Source organism: Genypterus blacodes, unplaced genomic scaffold (genome assembly GCF_046128005.1).
Source record: "Genypterus blacodes isolate CSIRO-AG114 ecotype Tasmania unplaced genomic scaffold, CSIRO-AGI_Gbla_v1 ptg000013l_1, whole genome shotgun sequence".
Lineage (NCBI taxonomy): Eukaryota > Metazoa > Chordata > Actinopteri > Ophidiiformes > Ophidiidae > Genypterus > Genypterus blacodes.
The window spans coordinates 1,475,044-1,496,298 of NW_027466827.1; the positions used below are offsets into that span (position 1 = coordinate 1,475,044).

Genomic DNA, 21,255 nt, shown 5'->3' on the forward strand with positions numbered 1-21,255 from the left:
AGGCTGGTATGTGGCATGTCTCCACAGCTGATCAGCGCAGTGCTTAAGCGTGGAGGGGGAGACAGAGTCCTGAACGGCAGCTTTGCGGGGGTTCTGACTCCTGAACAGCCTGTCCCTCTCTAGAAGTGAGAGGGTCATCAATGTGCAGTATGATGTTCTTCACAGTTTGGTGTTCAGCCACAGTATGCAGGATTCTGTCTTTCAAGGCGGAGACCATATCGTTGGGGAAATATTTGGCAGTACTTTGGTGTGTTTTTTTACTGCACACACTTGTTATATCTTTTACAGCAAAGTCGACCACAATCAGAGTTTGAGGCCCAGTCATCAGCTCTCCCTCCAGCCTTCTACTCCCCGAGTTACTTTCAATCCTTACCCTGCTGTGTGAAGATGAGAAGTTATATTTAAACTTTCACATTCACTAGAGAATGATTCAGATTGCTGAATATAGTTCATCATAATATTAATAATCAAAAATATTGAACAGATTGTGATTTCCAAGAAAATTACCATTACTTATAAGCAATCACCCAATAGCGCTCCAATCCAGGTGACACACCCACCACCTCCAGTAACAACAACAATCGGTCAGCAGTAATCAAACATAAGTTACTCTCATGGCTCCTACAATGGTTTTACAATGATTTTATTTCTTGCTGTTTGGTCATTTGTTATTAGAAGCATTAACATTCATTATTAGAAGCATGAACATTCATTATTTGGACCTGTCACTAAATATAGCCAAGCACTTCATTCAAGTATATCTGTGCTTTGTGAAGGCTTCTGCTGTGACCTGGTTTAACCTCTTACCTTTCTTTAGTAGGCTTCTGTCCATCAGTGAAGCAAATAGGTTCAGACATGGACCTGACGCTCTTCATGGACACACAGTTGGGTACTTTATCCATTAATAAGGAAGTAGGAGAACCTTATCAGGGCATTTAAAATAACAGCCAAAGTAAATACATGCCATCCATACAAGCACCATCATTCATATTACTTTGGGGTTTTTTTATAGAACTTAATTGAAGACCCTATATAAGGTTAATAATTGCATGCAGCCTCACCCTGCTGCAGTAGAGGTAGAGGGATGTTTCAAGCTTTGAGGATGAGCCTTTCCCTCCTGTTTAGTTGCCTTAGCGTTTGGTTGCCTTACAAACTAACTGACCTGATCATTCAACATTTGGAGGTTGCTCACCAAGCCAAGCCAATCTGAATGTTTAGTATAAATGAATGTTATTTGGTATGGATTTAAATCAAATCCATACCAAATATAATGGTTAGACAGATGTACAACAAACTAAAAACCAAGCATAACATTTTTTTTTTCGTTGGAGTCCATTTATTTTGTGAAGTATGCAGATAAAGACTAGGAAAAATGTACCACGTCATGTAGCAATCACGTCTTGGCCGTAACACTGAATGCATTTTCATGTATTTTCATTCTTAGCAAGGAAGACATCTTGAGACAAATGAGAAAACAAATACAGTATATACATGTAAAACCAGAAAAGTATCTTCAAAACAAACTGTCATGTGCATTTTAGTAGTCCTCGTACTGGCAAACTAAGTATAATATCAACCATTGACTGTGTGTGTTTGCAGCATGATTGATTGAAACTCAACATTTTCTAAACTTGCACACTATTTCCTATTAACTGTGACTTTCCTAAAGAATGACAAAATAGTGTAAGATCACTCTTACATGAAAAATACAAAGAGTGAGACATAAATCCTGCTAACCTTGCCTTATATTTACTCCTACGTCAAATCACTGTGCATGTAAGATGCACTGTGCATCAACCACTGAGTCTGAAGTAGGTATTGAATTACCTAATGCAACAGTTCGGACGGCTGTCAGTTTGCTTATGAAGAGAATGTGTACGAGTTAAAGTGACTGGAGATTTACAGGGGCCGATGCATAGCGCGGTGTAGCATCGCTTCATTGCCAAATGTCTTGCCAAATATTCTGCTGCAGGGAAGGAAATCAGGCATTTGGAGGCAACAGTGGTCTTTGTCGTAGTCGTCGTCCCTCTCACCTCTCACCACAGGGACGTCTGGTAGTTAAACTTGATCTTCAGGAGGTATTTCAGGTTTACCTGTGCAACATCATATACAATGTATCTGGAGGAGCAGCGGTTAAGGAAAAGTGATACCACCTACAGACTGACTCATCTAAGAGTGAGCATTGAATTAAAATGTGTGTGTGTGTGTGTGTGTGTGTGTGTGTGTGTGTGTGTGTGTGTGTGTGCGTGTGTGTGTGTGAACTGAAAGTAATCACATGAACAAGCACAAAAAGGGAGGGGTAAATGGACAAAAACATTCTCAAAATCATAAAGCAGATGATGTTTAAAGGATACTCGTTGTACAGTAGACTTGTGTCATCAATGTTAGTATGGGCTCCTTTTCCTAGAGGCACTTGCACACCATCTAAAGTCACAGTAGCACTGGGATCGGGAGCAGTTCTACCCACACCTGCAAGTAAGAAAGAAAACATTGATGAGCGAAGGGCTGAAGTGCACAAAAAAAACTAAAATTTGAGTTCCAAAACATCCTGACAGTCCTGAGAGTCAGCTCTTATGATGAGGTTCTCAGTAATACAACTTCATTTATTAGTGTGTTAATCTTTGTCCAGATCTTCACATAGCATATGGGTGGTACACATATGGATTCTGTTCTTGAAACATTTTATTTCATTCTCACCTTTCACACTGTGCTTTCCCTTAGGTAGTTTTGTAACATGAGAGGCTTTCTTCAATTCATGCCTGCATAACAAAAAGCAAAATTAATTTATACACCAACATATTTTTACATTCATAACAACATTGTTATAGTAAAGAGTTCTGACTCCATCACTTACATGTTGCCAAGGGCAACCTCACCCAACAGTAGGAGGCCAACAGGGTCTGACTGGGAGGTGTGACAGTAGTTGGCACTCTTGGACACCATGTCGGCAAAGTACACACCTTTGCCAAACATGTAACCAGTCTGGAGAAAACAAAATATACAACATGTAATCTAAGATTAAATTCACTGAAAGATTATGGAAGTACTGATGACAATGGTGGTAGAGTATCACGCATGTTGCATAAGTGCAGGTTTTGCACTCACCACTGGGGCCTCTGGGGGAGCAATACGTAGACCCTGAGACAGGATACCAGCGTAGTTGGTGGCGCGTGAGCCGTGCCACAGCAGCTGGCGATTGTGTAGCTCTTCGAAGGGACGATAGCGTTGGTGCTCTCCCTCCCGAACTATCTTGAAGATCTAAGAGACGAGAAACATTTAGGAAATGTGACACTGTGGAGCTACACAAATACAAATATTTACAAAAAATTGCTCATTTTCCAATAAACTTACGTCTTCTACTTCCAGTGTATAAGTGTTGTGCGTAGCAGCATGTGTGTTCTTAACGTATTGCAGAATGATCTCAGCCTCGTTTGTGGTCTTGTCAACAACCTGTAAAATAACAAAGAAATGTATCAGAACATGTACAATGATCAAGAGGAATATTACATTTACTACAGTAACTACCGCCCAAAATAATTACTTGAAGGAATTACACAACTTACCTCGATAGTTGTTTTGAGTTTCTCATAGTTGATGTCGATGGGATCGTTCTCGTTGTCCTGGGCTCCTCCCCTCAGCAGACTGTAGGCCACTTCAATGTCCAACAGGTTGTCCAACATCTGAACTTTAGCCTGGACAGTGAAGTATGTGAAGTATCAGTGTTATGACGGAGGATTTCAAAAAAGGGAAGTGTGCTCTCTGTGTGTGTGTGTGTGTGAGTGAGTGAGTGAGTGAGTGAGTGAGTGAGTGAGTGAGTGAGTGAGTGAGTGTGCGTGTGTGTGCGTGTGCGTGTGTGTGCGTGTGTGTGTGCGTGTGTGTGTGTGTGTGTTACCTGAATATAGTCCAGGTTGCTGAGCAGAGGAGGTTTCTTCATACCAAAGTCATGAGGTATAAGAGTGTAGAAGCGATTGGACAGATCGAGTATCTGGGCCTCAGGTAAAGAATCTGAGACAGCCTATAATGAAAAAGGAGAGACAACAAAACTCAAAGAGATGCAACAATCACACAAACATGGCATTTTTCGGTGTTTCTTTACAGGTGGAATGTTTTACTTTACAGCAGAATGAGTTGCAGTGGATATCAATGCACTGCAGTCTCACAAAATGAAGACACACAGTTCAGCACTGGTAGGGTCCTCTAGGTGGTGCTGCTGGTTACTGACCTGCTGAACGTCAGTGAGGAGAGAGTAAGCACTCTGGATCTGCCTCTTGCTCAGCTTTCCGAGGGGCATCTTCTGGAGGTCAATCTGAAGCCGGGAAAAGAAAAGTTAGACTCGCGTGCTGAGGTAACGCACACAATGAGGCAATTTAGCCGTAGGCAGACGGGTGAAGTGGAGGAAGGTAGAAAAAAAATAAAACAGCATGTAGGACATAACATGTCAGCACCTTTGTCATGTATTTTCTCTCTCACTTGTACACACCTTTGTTCTCCAAATGTCTTACCTCAAACTCCACCATGGCCTTCTTCATGCTCTCCACATCAAAGATCATCTTGATAAGCTCCTGGACAGGTTTTGCCAGCTTGGACTTGGTTCCAGCAGAGGCCGTCAGCCTCTTCACTGCCTCCTCATCCTGCAGGGGCAGCAAAGTCCCAACAGGTATGGATGAGATTACAACCAAAACAAACAAGCACACACGACGCTCTTCGGCGGGTTGTCTGTGTGTAAGCACAAAGTGTATACAGTACCTGTCCATAGTCAATCTCCAGTGGGTAGAACTTAGTGGGGTACTTGGTGAAGTTGGCAGAGCCCCACTCGTTGCCCGTCTTCTCTTTGTACACAACCAGGAAGTTGTCCATAGCCGAGTTCTTGTCGCGAAACTTGTCCAGCTTGTTGCCTCCGATGGTGGTGCCCACTCTGCCCCAAGACCTGAACACCCAGTACCTAAGACCACATGACATGGGATTTAAGCAACATATACACACAGTCGCCACTTTATCAGATACAGTACATGTGTACAATCAAATAAAACACTAAAATATAAATTTGATCTCTGTGAAGCTGGTAACTTAATGGTAAAATGTGTAAGAATCAATGTAGGGACAAGACAGGAAACCAAGGCTGGAAATGACACGTCCCTTTGTTCCGGGGACAATAACAATAACACCTGGGACACCAAGTTAGCGTGCCCGGGACACTTCTGAGGCAACAGAAAAACGTAAATCATGACATTTTGGGCGATTCAATGCGTCTACCATTTGGTCAGGTTCCAATATTTAGCTCAGATGTAGACGGTTTATTCTTCATTCCTGCTGCAACACTGACCGTTTCTGGACATCATCCTCCAGCAGCTGGAGCTTATAGTAGGAGTTTGTCCCTCTGACGATGTCCACCAGACCCAGTGTAGCGCTGTACATCTTCCCACTCTGCTCCAGGACATGGGCACTGTTCTCTAGACCTGAAACACCTCAAAAGTGTTAAAAATCGGCGATGTGCTCAAGCAGGGAGCTGAACAGCAGCCCGACTCTGCTGAAAGGTGAGCAGTATACCTGACTCTGGATCCACAGCAGCTCCGCCTTTGACAGTGAGTTTCATTTTCTTGGATTTGCTTCCACCTGCAACAAGGCAGAAGGAGTTACTTACAAATACATAACATGAGTGACATCAGCACTTATAATACCACATATACCAAGAGGAAACTGAATCGCCCCTTTGAAAAACAATGACCCATAAACAGTCTTCACCTTCCTCCTCTTTCACCTTGCCCGAACTCTTGGCAGCCAAGGCTCCAGACTTGGAGGCCGCTGATGGCGCCTGGGCCTCGAGTTTGACCTCTGCCCCCCAGGGTGAGATGGCGTGCAAGGAAACCAGCTCCTGGAGGGCCTTGCCTGATGACTTGATGTCTGTGAGAAAGTCCTCAGAGACCACACGCACACCCGCATCCCTCACCTCCTCCATTTTCTTACTCATCTTCTCCACCTCCTCTGTGAGAAGGACGAGGGCACGTGTCAGAAAGTCAGCAAATAAGAAAAGACGGAAATATTGCGGTATACAAGACAGCATACAGACAGTATTCATGTGAAAGGCTATTATACATGTTTTGTTTGGCTACTCACTCTTGGTGCTGAGGCAGAGATCAGCATTTTTGGCTGCACCTGTAATCTTTCCACCCATCTCCTCCACAATAGCCTTTAGTTCATCCTTGTTCTTGCTCATCTTGCCCACAGTCGACAGTTTCATACCAGTGAGAGGTTTGTCTACAAAAAAAACACCAGATACAAATTAAAAACCTTTTCAAAATTGGCAGGATTAGACATTTAGTTCCTTTGAAAATCAAACCAAAGGGAGGAATCAAATCCAGATGTGATGGTGCGAATCTTCTCAGAGTGACATCACATATTCTGTGAGTTTGCTTCACCTGCTGGTGCTCCTTCTGGCAGCAGCTTGGTTGCGGCGCTGGATGCACTGGCCAGGGATTCGGCCTTGGTTGAGGACAGGGTCGGGACGGGAGCCTCCCTGGGATACAGTCTATCCTGTCGCTTGAACTTGAATTTTTTCAGAAAGGGAACCTCGTGGAATTCCTGAAACCACAAGCGAGAGGAACCCAACAGAACTTTGTAAAAGGAATTAAGACTATGCAGCATGATACCATTGAAGCAAGGACACGGAATAAGTGTATATCCTGACAGCGAGGAGCCAAACGCTGCCCTGCAGTGAGGTCACCTACCTTGGGGGTGACCCAGTCTTTGCGTATGGGTGTTTGGATTTTGAACACACATTTTGTCCATGCAGAAATGTCCCCTGTACAGTAATAAGCGTCGCCCTTGAACACTAGATGGCCACTGCAGGTCTTACAGGGCTGCAGAGCTCCAAACGCCATGCCGTCCGCCAGACTGTCCACCACCTGCCAATCAAAACACACACACGCCTGCTGGTTATGGAGTGTAACAGCATTGCAAGTAATCAATAGAAATCGGATTCTTGTGCATGATCTACACCACGAGTTTGTTAAATACTTTTCAATTGTAAAGAATATAATCAGTAACTCCTCACATTGGACTCTCCTGACGGAACCTCCTGATCGTTGGCTATCAGCAGCTCCTTCATGTCATTGGTTGAACAGTGCTTCTTCAGTTTGTCCTTGATTCCCCATATCAGTTGACTCTGGTTCTGCGGATGCACACACACACATACACATATATATAAATAAAGGTATTGTATCACAAATATGGACACCAACTTGCAGCAATATCATTAAGTGGTGTTTATACTAAATATAAAGGAGAGCAAACCTTCAACTCTTCTTCTAATTTCTTCGCCTCATCCTCTTCCTCCTTCTTCAGTTTCTTTGACGCACTGTCCAATTCGTCCCCCTTCCGCTTTCTGTAACGAGATGTCAGCACAGTTTAGTTTTAGTCTCAGTTTTAGTCCGTAAAAGGAGTAAATAATTTAAACTGACTTCTCTAAAAACGTTGAGTTTGAAGGTTGAGGGGACAAACAAGCCTCGACCTCACACCTCTGATCATTAAACCAATTCATTAAGGCCCAATCAGTTAATAGACAAACACACACGCTGGAACATGTCCCCGCATTCCCCATGTGTCATGACTGATCACACGCACACGCGCGCACACACACACACACACACACACACACACGCACACACACACGCACACACACGCACACACACACACACACACACACACACACACAGAGGCTTTGGGGTGCAGGAAAGGTGACAAACATCCCTCGTCGGAAAACAAACTGAACATCGAGGGGCAGGAAGGGAGTTCTATAAGAGTGTACTGAAACTTTAATGTGGGCGCAGAAATGCACTCGGATCACCAAACACATATTCAGGGGTGTGTTTGGAGCAGCACTTTTATCAAACATTGAAACGGAGCTGATTTGGGGTGAGTAATGCTACTTTTACATTACATCACAGCCTCAGTTTAAGTGTGTGAGCTGGATATTTCTTATTTCGGACCTTATTTCTCTCTTAAGGACAGATATGGAGAACACCAGTGCACTGTTGAACCTCGACACTTTCCTACCAAGGAACACATCGTATCCGTCTTCTTCCCAGCAACCTCTCTGGAACTCAACTGCTCTATCCTCCGAAGCTAACCTGGTGATTTCTCCTAACGGTGCATACGTGGCAGCCGAGCTCGTCATTGCCTTTCTGTCCACAATTGGCAACGTACTTGTTTGTGCGGCTGTGGGCCTCAACCGTAAGTTGCGCACCATCACAAACTACTTCCTAGTCTCGCTCGCAGTTGCCGACATCGCCGTGGGCACCGTCGGCATTCCTTGCGCCATCCTGACCGACGTCGGTTTACCGCGTCACAATCTTTACCTGTGTCTGCTGATGCTAAGCGTTTTGATACTGCTGACCCTGACCTCCATCTTCAGCCTGCTGGCAGTGGCTGTGGAGCGCTACATCGCCATCTTCATGCCTTTTCATTACCAAAATCTGGTGACGTCTCGCAATGCCATGCTGGTGATTTTGGGAACGTGGCTGCTGGCCATCCTCCTCGGCCTCGTGCCGCTGATGGGCTGGCACAAGACACCGCCGAAATCAGGCTACTGCTTCTTTGTCTTGGTGGTGGACATGACTTACATGGTGTATTGCTTTTTTTTTACTTGTGTGCTGGCACCCCTGGTGGTGATGTTCCTCATCTATGCCCAAATATTTGCCACAGTCAAGCGGCAAGTGCGGCGCATTGCAGCCGAGCAAAGTGGCGGAGCAGAGGGGCGGGCGAGGGCGGCGGCCAGCATGCGGCGAGAAATGAAGACTGCGACGTCTCTCTTTCTCGTTCTCTTCCTGTTCACCATCTGCTGGATCCCACTGCAAATAATCAACTGTTTCCTGCTGCTCTGCCCAGAGTGCCCCGTCCCCTTTGAGCTGCTGCTCGCTGCCATCATTCTCTCACACGCCAACTCAGCTGTGAACCCATTCCTGTACGCCTACACAATGACGGCTTTCAGAGACACGTTTAAAGCGATATTCATGTGCTGCAGGACAGTGGGAGAGACAGAAGCATCGAGTGGGGCTCGTGATGAAGGCGGGGCCGCTGCTGTCCGAAAGAACCATCAAACCTGACGACATTCACAGCTCCTTAACCTCCACATAGAATAATGTCAATACTGTTAACATTCCCTCTACTCTCATTTAAAATTAGTTTCTAAATTCACTGTACCGCTGCTCAACAACAAAATATTTCCCAGAATCCCATCCCCTCCTCCCCCTCTCACCCTTCAGATTTGACAGCAGGGAGCCTCTTCTTCAGCTCCTCCTTGTCCTCTGCCCGGAGTGCATTGAAGCCCTTCAGCTGGGCGCCGCTGTAATCGGGCTTGAAGGCCAGTTCCTCCCTGCGGCTGACGAAACACGCTGTGTGATACCAGCGGTCAATCAGGCCCAGCTGGGGCTTCTCTGCATCCACCGTCTTCTTTGACACACGGATCTGATCCTGGTGGAGAGAACAGAGGATCAGACACAGACAACACAATAGAATAGTTAAAAAGCACTCAGTAGGTAAACAGATAGGATTGATACACACACGTGTTCATGGGCCTTCAACTTACTTCATGTGGTTTATATTTACCCTTTAAAGACTGCATAGCTTTTATATACAAACTTTAGCAAGAGAAATGAATTGTACATGAAACTAATTATTGCACTATCCAGACTAACATTTTGGAGAACACATCTATAATGCACTGCTCACCTTTTCAATTTTCTGCTCACAGCCTTTGCATGTGCTACGGTTTGACTTGGCATATTCCACCGCAAAGTCATTCAGGGTCTTCTCTCCTTTGGCGCCGCCCTTCTGGTCTGCTTTTCCTGCCACAAGAAGTGAAGGAACTCAAGATTAGTACAGAATAATCAGCAGGAAAGAAAATTACCTCATCACTATCACTGTTCATGTCAACACGTGACTCAGGTGTTAATTCATTTATATGAGTTGCATTGTAAAGATGTATTGTTATGCATTTAAGCAGATCTGTTAATAATGAATAAGAAAAGTCCCTCTGTTGCTGTGTAATAATAACATATAATCACAGATACTTTGACATGACTGACCTCCTGTAGCTCCTCCACTTTCGATGGCCTTCTTGACCTTCTCCTGGTCCTCCCAGCGGAGGTCAGAGTAACCAGCGATATCAGCTGTGGCCTGAGCTGCAGCTCGCTGCCAGAAGCAGGAGAAGTGGTGCCAGTGAGGGACCTTCCCATCAAACATGGGGGACTGCGGGGCAAAACACAAACAGGAAAATGTTGATGTATTGAGTGCTTACAGGAAACCACAAGAATGACAAAGTATGCAGCTAAAAAGAAGCATTCATTCAATTGATGTAATGGGTTAGAAAATGACCTAGAGTGCTATGAAAAGACAGAAATGGTTGGTTAATTCATTATAAAGATTACAACCAATAACGACGTATTGATTTATGTCTAAAAAAACAGATTCAATCACTTATTCAGTGATTGAAAGTCTGGATCTGTTCCACAGGTCGTGAATAAGGAGCTCAACCTGTGCAGCCACGAAGAAACTTCATAAGCCTGCGTGTTACAATGTAACGCATATATCGGCTGTCTTATTACTATTACAAGAAGTAGCAGCAGTAATAATACTACAGCCTAAAAAATGTGTAATAACAGTTTAAATGTCGCAGCGAATTTACATTTCAACATCTCACGTGTTGCAGCTTTCATTTTGGCTTTGGAATTTGTTGGATGGTTTGTGGATTTGAAACATATATCAAACCAAATATGTTATTGAGTACGTAGAAGATATAATAAGAGTAAACCTTAAATAGTCCCAATGCAACTGGAAGCGTAAGTTCTAAGATCCCTAATGCTTCTTTGTGACCACTCACAGATCAGTCAGCCATTTAAATGCTAACAAGGGCCGTGAGGGCACACAAGTGAAACAGAAAGAAGCTCGACCTCGATGAAGCCATTCAGCCTACTACGTGCTGTTTACTGCACATGAAAAGCGCCGAATAACCATCATATTATAAACAAAATGAACAAATCGTCCCCGGCGCTGAGCTAGCTAACTCCCTAAGCTAGTCTGCTTCCAGACGCCCTACCTGCACCATGATGGCCATCCGCAGCGAGTCTTTAGCGATGTTTTCTTTGCATTTCTTGCACGATGCGCGGCCACTTTTGGCATATTCTGCTTTATAAAGCTTGTCCTCCTGAGAGTCCGCCATGATGCTTCAAAATTAAAGCCAAATGAAGAGAAGACAACTTTCACCGGATGACAAGGAGCCACAACAATCAGAGCAGCAGAGCCCGCGTGCCTGCACGGCAGAGAGAGGACAAAGAAACAGAGGTCTCACTCTGACACGGGCTCACATCCGCTGGTTTACAATGCATACAAGTTTTTGTTTTTTCATTGAACAAATTGAACTGGCCGAATGGGTATGAAATATTATAAACAACACCTTTATTTATTTTGATTATATTAACTTTATTAGATATATTAAGATTCTTTATTTGTCAAATCCCATGCATCCCATGGGAGCGCAGGGCAGCCATGATACGGCGCTCCTGGAGGCAAACTGGCAACTCTCCGGCTGCCAGTCCACTTTCCTGGTCCGTATGGGGACTCGAACCGGCGACCCTCCCAAAGTGAGTCCCCTATGGACTGAGCCGTAGCTTAGATTTCAGTTTTCTACTTGTACATGCATTTACTACCTCAATTATTCGTATTTAATTCAGAGGTCATGTCTGCCATTTAGCTTTTAGTATCAGCGTTTTAAAAAAGTGATATCTGTAAACAAAAACAATAAAAACTATGGAATATTTTTTAAATGAATAATAATAAAAAATGAATACTTCAGTTTGAGCTGTAAAAACAGGCAGGTGTACACTAATCTCCTTCATTAAGAACGCACAAACATAACAGCTCATTTTGTCTTTACAGTAAACTGATCATCTGCAGCAGCGCTCTTTGTGCCAAAGGCTGCCCAGAAATTACATTAGTTTGGAATTTGGATTAATCATGACCTTCTCTAACATTATGTTTGTGAGGATCTGCTTGAAATGATTCCAGGGGGTGAAGCAACATGTATGAAATGAACCTCTCTAGTATCAAATATTATCGCATCTCTGAGGCAGAGTGATGCACATCATTCTATACACGATCAATGATAGAATCCCCGCGCTAGTCGTAAGACATTGTTAATCGATTCAGGAAGACAAGCCAAAAGCAGAGAGAAGCGAGCAAAACACATCACACAATCTTCACTTTCTTTCTTTGAGCTTTTATTATCAGAAAAGTACACTATTGAATTTTTCAGTAAAAACTTTGAAAATGTATGCAATTCTGCTAGCAAAATTATAACACAATACTGCCATTTTGTTACAATTGACAGTTACAAAAAGCTGGCTTTTCTGAAAAAACAAACAAAACCAATGGCGTTATATTTGGATCTACAATTCGCCTCCTCTTCCAGAGCCGAGAAATTCTATATAAGACATGTCTTAAATGTCACTGGAATATGTAACTGTGAACTGAGAGTAATTGTGGATTTATCAAGGCAAAGCTGAATAGACCATTTTGTGATGTAAGTGCTTTGTGGTGGAGGTTTGACAGAAATCTCAGTCCCGACAGTGACATACACTGTATGAATATAATTATGCCTTTCATGGGAGCTTTAAACCTGAAAAATAACATTCAGAAAAGCAAATTACAATGTGAAACTAGATAGGTAAATAATTATCAAATGAGTTCTATTAATGGGGTGAAATAAGACAACCCTCTTAATGTACCGAAAACCAGATCTGTGTCTCACAACTTAACCAAGTTGTGATCAGTAATGTAAAAAAGGTGATGGAACATAGCATTGTCCAGACTACCTCCTCAGTATTGTAGTCGTCACTGGTAATCTATTAGAGGTTGAACTGGCTCTCTTGAGGTATTTAGGTTTTGGCTTAGCGGTCTGGTGTATTGCAGGATTATCAATATAGTAGCAAAGATCATCACACAGCACTTTAGAGGAGGTTTTTCCTGTCTATCATGCTGTTATGGATGAAATCTCAACATCGGCACTGGAGCGAACTGTCCATGGAACATCCATACGAACAAATGGTTTCTTCTATGTGTCAACACTTGACCCAGTACAGTCCAACCTGATATGGAGCATACAATTCCATTCAGAAACAGCAGTGTTTTTTGTACCAGTTCGCCCTCTTAATTTTGTTGTGCAGATCATCTCAAGTTGTCACAGTGACAAAACAAGAGGGCAGGGCCTCATCCATCTAAAGCTCAGCACTGGAGGCTGCAGGAAGCTACACTGAACCCCCCATTGGTCTCTCTTGTCTTCTCCTTTTGTCTGGCCTGGACGAGACCAAACACCACCGCTGCCAGAGTCATGCGTCCTCCTGTCCGCGCCCCCGGACGTCCATCTGTCCCAGCGATGGCTTTCTTGCTGCGCATGGTGCTGATGAAGTAGGTGCGCACTTTCCCCTGCTGCTCGCTCACCTGCCAACGACAACATTGTGATAAGCTTTTCACAGTGCATCAAATATACAGGCTGTTGATGCAACCTGTTAGTGTTCATGTTATTCTTTTCACCAGCAGATGTCCCCATTGGTTTAGGTTCTTATCTCTTATGGCCATAAAAGGTCCCTGTCACTGCTTTGAAACCTATTTTGTCAAACGCAAACCCCATCAGTCATACAATCAGCATGAGTCACCTCCTCATCATCCCTTCATCTGTCACCCACTCACCCCCTTGACGAAGATTTCCCCACGCAGCTCCAGGACGAAGCCCCATTCTGCCAGGATCTTGCGCGTGGCCTCGGGCACTTGTATGCGTCCGCTCACTCCCGTGGTGTCCATGCGGCTGGCCAGGTTCACCGTTGACCCCCAGATGTCATACTGTGGCTTTGTGGCGCCAATCACCCCGGCAACCACTGGCCCATGGGCGATGCCTGTGATTTATTAGCAGATCTGTGACACTCGAAATACTTCGTGTGGTTTATTATCAATGAACCATTCTGTGTGTGTGTGTGTGTGTGTGTGTGTGTGTGTGTGTGTGAGAGAGAGAGAGAGAGAGGTCAGCTGCTTACCCACACGTAGCTGAAAGTTTTTGGCAGAGTGCCTGTTAATCTCTTTCAAGGTCTCTTGCATTGCCAAGGCGAACAGAACCAGCTCACTCAGGTGATTCCATTCATCCATACTGGCCTGTGTGTGCGTGTGTGTGTTTGTGAGTGTGTGAGGGAAAGAGAGACATTGTTAGATATTCACTGGAGCTAAGAAAATAGTTGTATTCTTTCTTTGGTCTGATATCTTACCTGTCTGTCTGGAGCTAAGCCAGAGGCGGCCATATAGCAGCTGCCAATAGTCTTGATCTTCTCCACAAAGTTGAAGTATGATTCCTCCAGCAACTTGAGAGAAAGAAAGACTTTATTTAAGACAGCAATAATAAATCCAGAGCAGAATTCTGCTGCCTGGAGATGACAATATATACAAACCAATATATCATCTGGATTTACAGGGAGCTTTTCCTCAATTTTCAGTCCCACGCTCACCTCATCAAAGCCGGCGATGATCTCGTTCAGTAATCGGAGACAGTCCACACCTTCATGTTTGATTTCTTTCTCCTCAAAGTACCCGTTGAACCCGGCAATGGAGGCAAACATGACTCCCACCTCATCGTAGGACTGGGAGTAAAGCTCCTAAAACACAGGTTGTATAACGCACATTCATCATTGATGTGGTATTTGCACTCACCTGTGTACAGGCTGAAATATAGACATGTAGAACATTCTATTTAAAGGTTATTGGCCTGAGATCAGCTGTCAAAGGTTATTACAGTTATACACGGGTATCAGAAATGTCTCATATGGTTACATTCATTTCAACAAAACACATTTTCCACATGGGGCCCTGGTTTACCCACTAACAATTATATAATTATGACACATTATCCTAAAATCAATGCATTTTCCATGTGTCTCCTAATTTGGTATCGCAAATTCGACCTTTAATTGTTTATCTGACATCTGCAATATGCATTAAATATTTGTCGAGTATCACTTGGTACCTCATCATTCTTGCTTCGGTCCAGAAAGTGTCTTGCCACGTGGACAGGTAGGATGTTGTACAAAAGACACTCGTTGTGTTCCCGCAACTCCCTCATGTCCTCCACTTCCCTTTGGGCCTGCAGTCGCCACAGGAAGTCCAGTCTGGCGATAGCCTCCCACTGGAAGGCAAAGAGATTACAACATCTACCAGAGACCATATGCCCACGTGTACACACGTCTACAAGTACACCAAACTACGCACTACTATAACTACTATAACTATTCAGTACCTGTGCAACATTACCTGCTGTGCATTGTAGAAGATGGCCACAATAAACATGGCCATGAAAACGATGCAGACTCCTTTTCTCCTGATGTAGTGAGAGCTGTATGGGAGTGTATGAGGATGAAGAGAGAGAGAAATGTGGGTGAGGATACTGGTGGTATTTATTTTTTACTGTAATAACTGTCAAAACCTGCATCAAATTCCAAAATGAAAGCCCAAATTACTTTTATTTACTATACAGACCAAAATAACCATGGTAGCTACCTGTGCAGTGTATCGTGGTGTGTGAGTGTGAGGAAGGCCAGGTGGGTGAGGTAGGAGTAAACAGTCACTGCCAGCAGCAGCACAGCCAGCTTGAGCAGAGAGCTTAGACGCAGGAACACTGCACAAGTAACCATGGCGATGACGCCGCTCAGCACAAACACCTGACGGGACAGGTGTAGGGAGAAAAGAGGGTTGTGATCGTTAGGGACATTGGAGTGTCCGTGCACAGTGTAATTTGGAGTGATTGCTGTGGTCTTTACCTCAGGGTAGGTGCAGACTATAGGTGTCTCAGCATCTCCAGTGTCCTTGAGAATGCACCAAACCTGGACACAGGCACATGTTTCAAACAAGCGAAAGCCATCATAGATTGAATCTCTATACCAAACAGCCAGTTCCAAATCTGTGCTCTCACCATGCCGGCAGAGGCCAATCCGAAATTAACCATGATGGCAGTAAAGGTGAGGAGGTTCCGTGCACTGTTGTTTTCGTGGATCCAGCAGCAGATGTGTTGCAGTACCATAGGCGTCCACTTGAACTCCTCAGCCAAGGCCAACAGCAGCAGCACCATGTAAGTGACCAAAAAAACAGAGAACTGGAGCACGACCGGGTATTGGCTGCAAAGATCAAGTGGGAATAAAACATGAAAATCATTTATGTTGGTTTGAAGAGTAAAAGTGATCATTTGGGGATGTATGGGATGAGAAAATATGAGTGCCTGTTAATCTCTTAATGCTTGTTGATCCATCCCCTGCCCCTGCTTCTGGATCCATAATGTGAGCCCTGATTGGACTTGTGGACTGTTGGTTTGTTTCTTTACCTGGGCGCAAGGATGAGGGCCTGAGCAGCCATGAGAAAGAGGAGCATGATGAAGGAGCAGACCAGGTTGGAGTTGAACATTTCATCTCTTGTCAGGGAGAACTGGGACATCCAAGCAACAATGAATCAGACACAAAAGACATGATTTGTAACTTAATTTCTTAATTTTTCAATCCACTCTTCCTCCTTACCTTGTCTTCTATGTGTGTGTCCTTGAACACCAGGGTGAGCGGGGTGATGTGCTCCCTGTGCATACGCTCACTGCTGCGAACCTCAATAGCATGTTTGATGCGCTTGTTAATCTCCTTGGAAGATGAATGGCAAATATTTGGCAACGAGCCATTTGTAAATGAAGCCAGGATCTATGAGGGAAGATAAATTATAGTTTGACATTGATCAGGTCAGTTTGGATCCTTCACATTTTCACTACACCTATGTTGAATTGCATCTTTAACCCCTTCCCTTCTTGTTTTTCATCCTTGTACTTACACTGTTCATGTCGATGGCGTTCCCAAAGGGCATCTCTGGGTTCCATGTTCGACAGATTTTCTGCACTTTCGGGCGCTCTTTTAGTTCAACTTTGTTTTTGTCGTCTCGAGGGCAGATCAGGAAAGTGTCAATGTTGTGTTTCTTTAAAAATTCATTCCTGTCACGGCCATGACCGTCCTCTGTCTTATAGATGCCTTGTAGACAGTCCAGGGTTGCCCTGGAGATGTGAATTCGTCTGGATGCAGGAGAAAATAATTATAGATTTCATTTATTTCAAGATAAGCTGCAAACATTTGGTATAACATATGTTTGGCTCTTGTACTTCACCAATGCATATTGCAATAGAACAAGAGAATCTGAGATCAGGGACTAACAGCAGGCTCTTCAGTCACATTGGACAACAAACCGTACATCAGACAGTGATCAAACAAGTCATCCTGAGTGTCACATCAAAAAGCTACTCTGCTGGCCTCTGGCACAGACACGCCAACGCACCCTGGTATGCCTCCTGCCTCCAGCATGTTCGCAATGCCCACGTCCCATGACCACACATCAAACTGCCACTTCTGCAGGCCCAGCACGCCACACAGAACAGAGCCCGAGTGGATCCCAATCCTCATGTCCATTTTAAAGTTTAGTTGCTTCCGGACAATCCTGGATATCAGAAAATCCAAATAGAGACTGATTAACTCCTGTTTTTACTTATTGTTGTGTCACATGCTTTGAAACATACCCAGTGTAGATAGATAGATAGTACATATGAGAGCCAGAGGGTTGCCATGTGGCCCAAACTGACCGTATGGTGTTGATCATAGCCAGGCCCATCTCCACACATTGCTGGGCATGGGCACGCTGTGGCTCAGGGACCCCTGACACACAGTAGTAACAGTCTCCCAATATCTTTATCCGCATGCAGTGATGCTCCTGTCATCAGCAAGAGAAAAGACACAGACACTAAACTGTGAAAGACATAAGATGAAGGATCCTGCAAGCAGAAATGCAATGGATCTATTCCAAGGTAATTCCTGTGGTCAAAGGTTACAGGTTGTTACCTCTGCCAGACGGTCAAAGCGACCAAATAGCTCATTGAGAGTTCGAACCAGCTCCTGGGCGGACATGTTCATGGACAACACAGTAAAGCCCTTGATGTCTGCAAAAAGGATGCTGCAGAGACAAGGGACAGACAGATGTGAGAGTCTTTAACTTATACAGCCCCACATTCTCTACTTAGGTCTATCTAGTTTGTAAAAGCCATCCATCAAATCCCTGTGTGTGTGTGTGTGTGTGTGTGTGTGTGCTTACCTGACGTCTTTGTAGTGGTGAATATAGATTTTGTGAAGCTCCTGAGGATTGAGTTCATCCTCCATGGAGCTCATGTCACCGATCATCTCCAAGGCAACAAAGCGAGGCAAGATTGACAGCACCAGACGTTCCTGTTTAAGACCAAACAACAACCAGTGTGTGACAGTCACAACACAATTTATGACGCAAGAGCTGGAACTGGAACAATAATATTTACATATGTCACTATGAAATGTAGGCGATATTTTGCTGCAAAGTCACAAAGTACCTGTCTCTGGTTTTCTTGCTCTAGTTTAAGGCGACCTTCAATGCAGCGCCGTGTCTCCAGGAACACCTGTCTGTGTGCGTGGTCAGTTAGGTAGTGAATGAACAGGCCGGCTGTATTCATCCCCAGATACAACAGACCTTTGGCAAACACCTGCATGCAATATGTAAAATTGTACTTAGATTCACTACGTTTCATAGAGAAAAACTAAAAACAGCACATGGACTAATGAATGTAATGATATAATGGAGATGAATGACGGGGAAACCATAGGAGAGGCATTTTAAAAGAGGTCCTCCATCAAGGTGGTAAGTGGTATAATATGATTAAAACCTGTGATTAAATTGAGCAATTCTTGACCTGAACCAATGAGGGCTGTGCAAATTAAACAAAGTGTGATCAGCCCAAAGTATTAGAAGCAAAAATTGTGCACTTGCAGCTTAAAAGCTCAAATGTGTTTTTCTTCACAATATCCAGCTGGGAGCGGAGGAGAGGCAGAGAAGTGAGATTGGAGTGTAGGTGGAGGAAGAGCAGTGTGAGTGGCAGCATCAATAGATTATTGCCAGGTTCATCACACCCGAACAGAGGAACTGTTACATTCGAGGAATTATTACGCTGTGAACAAGTGCAATAAATAAATGATGATGTAATAGACAGCTGACTTGCCCACCTTTCTCAACAGTACCACGTCGTTGTAGTGGAGCACAACTTCCACCAGTAGGTGCAATGCTGACGTGAGGGATCCAGCGCACATGGCCCACAGCAGGGGCAACGGCAGCAGGGTGTATGTGGCAAACAATGTGAACAGAACATACCAGGATGGGTCCCTCTCCAGACCATACACCAGCCTACCGAGCACCTGGGCCGTCTGCGACAGCCAGCTGGCCAGGCCAGCGTAGCGGAGCCACCGTGGGGACATTGACTCTTTGCAGGTTAACACCAGAACGCACAGTGCTATAGCCAGTCCCATGAAGAGGCCTGTCAGGGAGCCACGTAGGGTGTCGGTGTCTGGCTCAGGGGCCAGTGCCAAGTACAGAATCAACACGTGTAACTTGGCCACGGCGTCGATTACATTAGTAATGGCTAGGGAGTTGCGTCTCTGGTGAGAGGAGTGCTCCTGGTAGAGTCTCTCCAAGTCACGGGACTTGAAGGTGTGCCTCAGCGTGGGGATGTAGATGCCCCGCACAGTGTGGCCCCAGTGAACAAAGAAGTCCGCGTCACTGACATAATCGGTGATTAGCCCCCCGACACTGCTGTACGTGCTGGTGGAGCCACGGCCCTGGGACGGGTAGACCCGGGCTGCAGAGGAGCGGCGTTTGGTGAACCCTCGTGTGGCCTTGTTACGGATCTGCCTGTTGATCTCCTCGATGTAGGTGTCTGTTACAAAGATTTGGCGCGCTGGTTCGACACCAACCTGTCAAACAATACAAAACAACATAAAATGTTTCAGTAAATAAATCATAGCTTGCAGAATTCTTGTTTGCACTGATTCTTATATTTGCTGTATCAATGATGTTTCAGTTATATTCAGTTTGCTTCCGTAAGTGTGAAATGAAAGGAATAAATATTACTCAAACTCTCGCACACACAAAGTCATATCGATACATTGATGGGAAAGCTACGAGCAACTCCAGTGGGATGTAAACAGGATGTCGAGTGGGTGAATCCATCACCTGGGTGCTCATGTCCTGCTGGCTGATAATGTGTTTTACAGCGTTCTGCCATAGCCTCTTCTTCCTCCGCAGCCCAGGAGACAGGGTGGCAGTCAGGCAAGCAGGCTCGCATAGATCCATGGGTGAGACTGCTGTTGTCTCAGAGAAGGTCACCATGGCGATGACCTCAGCTGACCTTTGGTGCTGCTGTTATATCATGAGAAGGCAGAAGCCTGGAGAGGGATGGGTGGGGGTTGAAATATATGGAGATTTCATTTAAATCATTTTTGAAATATCAATCCACACAAATGCTGTAATTTTTCAGAATGTAATTTTGTGACACAAACATAGATAGGTTATTCTAAGAGGTTATTTTGTTTTCGTTTATCACTGCCTGGGTGTTACAGTTTTCCTGGGGTTTCAGTGTACAAAGACATCATCATTATAGCTCCTATACTAAAACTACTGTAGCTTCTTATTATGTTGAATGCTGAATCAAGAGAATATTTGCTTTTGGTGAGTGATTTTATGGTTTTGGCTGTCTACATGCTGGATGTGTGTCCAAATAATGAGATTATAAGGCGTCTGTTTTGTTGTAATATTATTAATGGACAGAAGCATTCAGATATGTGAATAATTATCGTGATGAGTCATGCTGGAGGCACGTGTTGACACGAAAGGTGCCAGAAGAAAGAGGCACGTTTCCAACAAATTATCTTGTGTCCAGATTTAGACCTGGGCCAGTTAATGCCTGGAGTTTAACCCCTTCCAGGCCGGTCTGGCTCTCCAGGCTGCTGACCCACCCACTCACAGTCTGTTATCACAAGTCTGATTCATACCAGAATCCACTGTTCAGACCAGATATTGGATATAAGAAGAGATACTTTTTAAATTACGGCTGATGTTGAAGTACCTGAAAAAATATATAGTGTATTTGCAGCAAAAGAGAGCTTTCCTTGGACAGCTTTTTATTGAGCTGAGCATCATACAGTAGAGGCTCAGTCTGTTGTTCTATTGTTAATATGTCACTCACACTTAAATCTCAGCAGCAAAAGTAAACAATACCAAAATATTGTGTTGTATAAAACTTACCGTCACTGTTTCGCATACTCTGTATCCACTCCTCATATTCACTGTTTGCCA

General features: G+C 44.3%; 3 protein-coding genes across 3 annotated transcripts; 1 reads left to right on the forward strand and 2 right to left on the reverse strand.

The window, feature by feature from the left end:
• Positions 1-1,322: 1,322 nt before the first annotated feature.
• Positions 1,323-11,312, reverse strand: parp1 (poly (ADP-ribose) polymerase 1). Its single transcript, XM_076167637.1, has 23 exons — positions 11,093-11,312; positions 10,083-10,245; positions 9,727-9,842; positions 9,254-9,468; positions 7,291-7,381; positions 7,052-7,168; positions 6,726-6,902; positions 6,417-6,579; positions 6,115-6,255; positions 5,743-5,982; positions 5,548-5,613; positions 5,324-5,456; positions 4,747-4,942; positions 4,503-4,631; positions 4,223-4,306; positions 3,893-4,015; positions 3,564-3,692; positions 3,352-3,450; positions 3,106-3,258; positions 2,855-2,982; positions 2,698-2,759; positions 2,355-2,469; positions 1,323-2,118 (listed from the first exon to the last, which is right to left on the reverse strand). The coding sequence occupies exons 1-23, from the start codon at positions 11,213-11,215 to the stop codon at positions 2,037-2,039; spliced, it is 3,045 nt and encodes a 1,014-aa protein (XP_076023752.1). The 5' UTR covers positions 11,216-11,312; the 3' UTR covers positions 1,323-2,036.
• On the forward strand, positions 8,010-9,101 carry adorb1a (adenosine receptor B1a). The gene has a single exon (XM_076167090.1). The coding sequence runs from the start codon at positions 8,010-8,012 to the stop codon at positions 9,099-9,101; it is 1,092 nt and encodes a 363-aa protein (XP_076023205.1).
• Positions 11,313-13,275: 1,963 nt separating the features above from the next.
• On the reverse strand, positions 13,276-20,289 carry LOC143013599 (adenylate cyclase type 8). Its single transcript, XM_076167286.1, has 20 exons — positions 20,134-20,289; positions 19,131-19,874; positions 18,464-18,613; positions 18,196-18,326; positions 17,946-18,057; positions 17,690-17,817; positions 17,389-17,547; positions 16,894-17,128; positions 16,596-16,766; positions 16,406-16,506; positions 16,001-16,202; positions 15,849-15,911; positions 15,589-15,749; positions 15,343-15,424; positions 15,059-15,217; positions 14,544-14,690; positions 14,307-14,399; positions 14,082-14,196; positions 13,741-13,943; positions 13,276-13,491 (listed from the first exon to the last, which is right to left on the reverse strand). The coding sequence occupies exons 1-20, from the start codon at positions 20,287-20,289 to the stop codon at positions 13,276-13,278; spliced, it is 3,528 nt and encodes a 1,175-aa protein (XP_076023401.1).
• Between the last annotated feature and the right edge of the window lie 966 nt (positions 20,290-21,255).